Source organism: Penicillium roqueforti, assembly GCF_015533775.1.
Source record: "Penicillium roqueforti strain LCP96 04111 chromosome Unknown scaffold_44, whole genome shotgun sequence".
NCBI lineage: Eukaryota > Fungi > Ascomycota > Eurotiomycetes > Eurotiales > Aspergillaceae > Penicillium > Penicillium roqueforti.
The window spans coordinates 146083-153103 of record NW_024067608.1 but is presented as its reverse complement, the minus strand read 5'-3'; the positions used below and the strand labels follow the sequence as shown (position 1 = coordinate 153103).

Genomic DNA, 7021 nt, shown 5'->3' with positions numbered 1-7021 from the left:
TCCCTCGTTCCGCGCTGTCTGGGAATATATTTATCCAAAAACTCGGTTTACCACCCAAATAAAACCTAAAGCTTGGGGTTTAATCCACGCAAAAAAAAAAAAAAAAAAAAACAAAGAACTCGAAAAACCAAAAGAAAAGAAAATTCCGCCCGGACTCCCACGCTCCATGGCCATAAGCAACAAAGACACGGAAAGGTATCAAGAGATTAGATTTGAGGTTGCGCCATTTGCGGTTGCGTCGCCGCCGTAGTCGTCCATGTCGACATGGGTTGCGTGGCAGCATAAGGCCCAGGGACGTAGTACTGGGAGCGATCCGTGTTGTAGTAGGACGGATGGATGGGATTTGATTCGCGACGAGGAACGTTAGGATCGAGACCAGGCATATGCCGATCGAGGGCTGGGTGTGGGTTTTCCAGCTGGCCGGAGATGCTGAAGCTGCTGCGGGAGTAGGTGGCCGGGGTGGATGGATCCATGGGGGAGGTAGCATCTGTTGCCTGGCTGCGCGAGGAGATGGAAGAGTTGCGGTAGGCGGAAGGGCTGTGTTCCGAGGCGGATCGGTTACGTTCGTTGATCGAGCTGGGGAGTCCCGCATTGATGCCACCTGGAATGGAGGCCATGCTGTGTGCGCTCATCGAGTCCATGCTGCCGCCGTAGGGCCGGAAGGAGTGGTAATCTTCCTGCTTTGGGGGAATGGCGGTCTGTCCTGGGTTTGGCAGGTACGGATTTGGCGCGGATGGGCTGGCCATCGGCGCGCCCATGGAGTATCCCTGAATCGGGCCTTGCTGCGGGGGATGTGTCGCGGCATACGGGCTAGGGTGCATATAGAAGTCGTTTGAAGGGGTGGGCATAGCGTAGGCGGGTGGGGCCATCATCTGCGGGCGATATCCGTATAGCGCGGCGTGGGAGGGCTCCTGGCTCTCCACGGCGTTGGCCTCTAGCTCGTCGATCGGAGAACGGAAGCTTTGTTTCTGGGTGAGTTCGGTGCGGGGTCGGATAAACCGTAGGGAATCCACCATGGAAGGTGGGTTAAGGATACCGCGCATCACGTCCTCCACACTGTAGTATGAGACCAAATGGTGGGTCACGCCCGAGACTGTTACGCTCATCGTCTTTTTGACTAACCCCGAGTCCTTGAAGCCGTAGGAATCAACTAGAGACCCCACCAATGCCCGTTCGAGCTCCGATTGATGGGACGAACGGTCCGAAAAAGGCGCCGAGTTGGGCGATGTCGGAGAATAGCCCTGGCTGCTGTCATGTCGCGGATACGGTTCGCCCGGCCGGCCGGCGGGCACTGGTCGCCGAGTGGCCTTCTTCATGGCGCGCTTCTTCTCCCCCGGAGGAAACGGCTTGTCCAACTCACGGTAGACCAGGAAGTTCCCCAGAATGCGACTCGGGCTCCAGGTGACTCCATCGGTCCAGCGCTTGATGCCCGAGGCATTCTCCTCATAGATGAAGACGCTCCCGCTGCGCACCAGATGGCTGCGTTCCCGGTCGTGAGGGCGGCGCGGGACATGATGCAAGACACCGGTCAAGCATGCCTCGAAAAGGATTAGGGCGTCCTGCGTGGTTGCGACATACCCGGTGAATGTGGGCTCCAACACGGCGGCGGTCCCGTTCACCATGATGTAGTGTAGTGAAAGAGATACAAAGCCAGGTGCGACCCCCCGGGCTTTTGCGAAGTGATATATTCCCCGAACGATCCAACGGGGCTCAAAAGGGCAAAAAGAAAAAAAGGAAAAAGAATTAAGCTAAGAGATCGACCAGGGTATGGAGAAGAAGAGGAGGTTTTGAGTTGGGACCCCTCAGTTGGAGAAATTCCCAGGGATCGTGATCAGCGAGAAGCACGGGCCCTCGAGTCGAGTCAGCGAGTCAACAGGTTGCACCGATTCGATCAGGAAAAGATGGGGATCTACTCGAAACCCGTTCCACGGTTTGAGTTGCGGCAATTCCCAAGCTTTCTTTTTTTTTGGGGGATCCACTGAGAGAAGGGAGGGAAGGGAATAACTATGTACCTAAACGGGGACCCTGGCTAGTTAAGCGAGAGAGGGGAAGTAGAGAATCAGAAAAGAAGGGGGGAGGTCTGAGTGATAACTCCACAGGGAAACATGGTACAATGATAATCATTGATTAGATTATGGATTATTTATTGGATTATTATTATTATATTCATAAGTTATATAAGTGATATAAGTTCAACAGAAATATCTATGGGATAGACATCGGGAGTCTAATGGCTAATGTTAATGTTAATGTTAAACTCGGAGGGTTGAACTACTTGGTCGAAGGATGAGCCTGGAGTATCAATGACAGATATGACATGCGATATTATGTTTTGAGCTTTATTTTATTTTATTTAATTTCTTTTTATTCCTTTTTATTTCCTGATTTATTTTCCATTTTCTGGATTCGGTCTAGTCGACCCAGAAAAGAGAAAAAGAAAAAAGAAAGTGGAAACCAAATAAATAAAATAAAATAAAAAGGAGACGGTGGAATTCGGAAAGCGGAGAAATACGGAGAATGAAACATCAAAGTCATGATTTCACCAAACCCTCCGCGAAAGCAGGTACAGTTTCACTTAGTTCGAGAACTGAACTAGAACTAGAACTATTTATATAGGGGCAATCTTATCAAATATTAATGCCATGAATAGTAGTATATCTACGCTCTCATATAATGAGCTAACAAGCAGAATACAAAAAGAATAGAACAGGTCAAGATACAATCACCACCCCCGTGCCATGGGTGATCCGGTGGAGCCATGGATTAGGATCGGAGGGTCTCCGTGACATCGTATACAACATACATACAACATACCAAAGACAAGCCAGTAGATTGATGTTGTATGTACTCCGTAGTCAACGGACTTAACTCGCTGTTGAGTCTGACTCATCAAACACCTGCCTATTTGGAAGAGAAAGAAAGAGATCATCTGTGTCCTTCTCCAGGCAGCGTAAAGTACAGACGGCGGCCGTCCCCGTCCTCTGATTGGCCACCCAACCACTTCCCCCACTTTTCTCATCGACGCCCCATCCCAGAAAGGATCGCCTTTGGTCTCAGACAACCTCAGGAACCTCAAGAGGATCCCAAGGGCCAATCCTCCGAAGAGCGTCATATCTCGGGGCGTAGGTCTGTGCACGCCATACCGAGCTATTGAACTTGGGATGGGTCGCCGTCCAACGGCAGTCAAGGATAAGATCCTCGGTCTGGAGCAGCCAGTCAGAAGCGTCAGAAGCGGGTCGTCTGCCCTCACACCCGTGGACGGGGGATTTTAATATAAAAAAGAAATTCCCTTTCTCGACATCTTTTCTCTTTTTTCTTTTTCTCCGGGTCCGGGTATCGGTGACTTCTGGTTGGGTTATCCGCTGCTCCATGACTGGTTTCCCATTTGGACCAATTCCCCAACGAAGAGGACGAGGAAGAGGACTGAGCGCGGCCAGTTCAAGGTAGATCTCCGCCTGGACCCGTCGATTCGGTATACAATCTACGTCGTCCGTACCATAATGTATCCCCCGTGGACTATATATATAATGTTCGGGTATCGACCCGGGTCACTAAACCCAATCAGCATGAACGGATGAACAGACCCGGGGACACCACGCGTCGCAGATAAGAAACAAAAAAAAAGAAAACCAAAAAAAAGAAGGTTAGGCTTCCGGGCGAGAGAGTTTTCGGTAACTTCACTTTTACTTTAGTTTTTTTTTCCTTTGTCCTCTATCTCAGGGCGTGAAAGTTAAGAGGGGAAGAGGGTCCCGTAACCAATGCAGACCAAGAAATGACGACTGGGGTTGGATTGGACGGCCAAAACTTTCGCGGGAGATCCTCAGCAGATCCAGGCCATGCCACGCTGCCACGCACAAAGTCCAGACACGGGTCTCAGCCACGGGGCCACCTGTCTGGCTACGCACCCCGGTCAAGCCACGGGGCTAAGGATTAGATCGGCGGGCGATTGAGGGAATTATTCAGTACGAGCAACATACATCGGACATAGGACAGGAAGTTGATCCATTGTATATTGTACATAGATAGCGGAGGACAGTGCTCCGTTTAAAGTCAGGTCCCAGAGGAGTGGTCGGCCACGCTTGTTGAAACTCAATTGGCGCGAATGACAGATGTCAGGATATAAACATTTAGTGTCGAGATATAAGATAGGGCTCGCTAAAATAAGCCAGTACGTACGCAATGTGATGTATCACTCCGTATAATCGCCGAAGTCCGATAGCATAAGAATAGGAGAAACCAATAATTCAGAAACCAAAGCCTGGACCGAAATCTGAGATCATCGATATTCTGCACAGCCCATCACAAGCCCAGGATGGCTCTAAGCGCGGGAAGGACACAGCAAAGAGGCTAGCGTTGGCGGTTAGACGTAACAAAGGTACCCAATATACGAGAACAGGAAACTATTTACATAGTGTGGTCGGAGCTTGGCATTTCCAATCGAATTACCCCACAAATGCGCGAGCAAATCACATTGGAACCGAGGGAGCACCAGATGTGGTCCTATCTTAAATAGACGAGAGGCGTTTTTTCCACGGACGATCTCGGTGCCCATTATCTTTCTCGATTCGAAGATCTCGACTCATAGGTCCTCCGTACTCCGTACTCCGTACTTTCGAGTCGATCGCTGGCCTGCGATTTGTCGACCCACACAAATGCACACACCCATACCCAGACACTCGGGGCCAAAAGAAGGATTATTAGATTACATGTTTTATTATAGGTGGGGGATGTGGAAGCTAAGACGCTTGAACGGGTAGGTGAATAGCGATTGTAATAAGCAAGCTGCATGTCAGGTGGAGTTTTCGCTACTGAAGAAAAAAGAGGCGCATCTAATTTAATTCCATTGGCACTACATCAACCTGGACGGAGTACTCAGAAATCAGCTCTAGACCCGTTAGGGCTAGAATCGGCGCCGATACGAAGATCGCCCCCTCGAACTAGGCACTGGATGCCCCCGGCTAGGAGCAGGAGACACAAGCACAGCGGCAGCCACACAGGGAAAGAATAGGCAAATGCACGCCCCGTGAAGGAAAACACAACCCGAAATAACTCGCACTAATCGCACTAGTCTCAGTGGCGTCCGTACTATGCTGTCTTGGGGACGAACTAAGATAATGCCGCAACTCTCTCAAGGGTCTAGCACTAAGGGGCGATCATCATTAGGGAACTTGGCGTCGACGAAGATCCGGTTTGGTCCACCGACTGGATGGTTTCGGGGGATTGTAGCTTTCACTTCGGAGGCTCGGGGAAACTATATATTAATCTATGTATAGTTAAGATTGGGTATCTATAGTTATCCATTCTAGTCGTAGATAGATACAAGGTACAATGAACCTACGGAGTGCAGAAGATGTGCATGCCTATGCAATGCACCAGTATCACACCCTTCCACTATGCACCGTGCCACAAGCACAAGTCCCTACATCCAACCTCGTACAGAGATCATGGGAAAGCACAAGGGCAATGGCAATAGACATAGACATGGACTCCGTCTCCGTACTACCTCCCTAATCCGTCCACAAACCCGAGACTGTTCGGGACCTGATCCTCTTACCCGCCCAGGACAATAGCCTGGCCTTTCTACCCCTGATTCTGGGTGTTGCCTATTGGCTGTTAAGATTCCACAGATATTAGAGAATTGTTTTATAGAATTGCTCATTTGCTGGTTCTTTGCACGGTGTGGAGCAGTAGTACATCAGTAGTACAGTGCTGTACCCGACAATCATAGGACAGCACCCAAGGTATGTGGTTGAAGGTATGACATGGCGCACAGTGGAGAGAAACAATTCGTCGTCAGCCTCAGGGTTGAATGCGCGATCATGGAGATCGTCTATTTATTCCATTTCGGGGAGGATTAGTGGATGCTCTATCCGATCGCGCTTGTGTGCATGGAACATTGAACAAAGGACTAGTTCTCAGGTACGAGTACTCGTACTCCGTACATGTACTCCATCCATATCCATACGGAGTTCTGCGCACGGAGTCTCCCGCAGGAGGCAAAAGGCAGGCAAAAAACAGGCAAAGAGGCGAATACGCAAGACATGGATAACATTATGATGTCGGGTCATTTGTATAGCATAGTTCAAGCATCGCCTCCACCTCGTATAATCAACACCTCGACCCCGTGATCCTCGTGTCAAACCAGCCGATCGGGTAGAAAGAAAACATAAACGAGGCCAATGAAGCTAAGGAAGCCAGTGCATCCACTTATTTCCACTATTAGTTAATGTTGGCGTGTCACACACAAGGGATCGCTCACGCCCATGTGGTCAGAAGGACTGTTGGAACTTGGCACCCAGCGCTACGGCTCGTATCTGATTTGTGCGAGTTGGATCCTGTTTTTGAGCAATCAAGGTTGTTGTATTCAAGATTGTATATGGGACATTGAAGCAGGTATATCCTACATTGTAGGGATTATAAAGCATGAGTAACTATGTTGCAATCTCTAGTTAGGGCTTTACTTATTTAGGGCTCGAGTACTTGATTATGGGAAAGACATCAATTCTTGGCATCTGTATGAATATTGCAGCTATGTATAAACAGAACGACCTTTCTCGGCTTCCGTTTTCCGCTTTCTTATTTCCCCCTTAATAATAGCGAGACTTCCACAACCGATGGTAGGAAGCCGATGTAACTAGCTACAATAGTTATGGGATCAAGATGTATCAAAATATCAATTGATCCACTATTGAAACTAGGATGGCTAAATCCAGCCAGATAAAATAGAGCTCGAGACTTCCAAAAGTAGAGTGCAGAGTCTGATATGAATACCAACAGTTCCTACTTCGCCAAAGTCCGTCTTAAATGATCTAGGGGTAAAGCCAAGCTTATAACATTGCAACTCAATTATATGCATTAGGGGAAAGTCAGTTAGATTGCTATACAAAGTGTTCTCCGTACCGCAACCTTAAGACATATGGCCATGCATCGACATAGTGGACACCTCGCCATCCAAAGCATTGGGATCTATGACATCAGTCAAAACCCACTAACGATTTTCAAGATCTTCAACGACGCTATT

At 48.9% G+C, this 7021-nt stretch overlaps 1 protein-coding gene across 1 annotated transcript; it reads right to left on the bottom strand.

Annotated features, from left to right (window-relative positions):
• Positions 1 to 206: 206 nt before the first annotated feature.
• On the bottom strand, positions 207 to 1622 carry LCP9604111_9294 (camp independent regulatory protein; the record flags this gene model as incomplete). Its single annotated transcript, XM_039077532.1, has 1 exon — positions 207 to 1622. One exon carries the CDS (start codon positions 1620 to 1622, stop codon positions 207 to 209), a length of 1416 nt encoding a protein of 471 aa, XP_038924774.1.
• Between the last annotated feature and the right edge of the window lie 5399 nt (positions 1623 to 7021).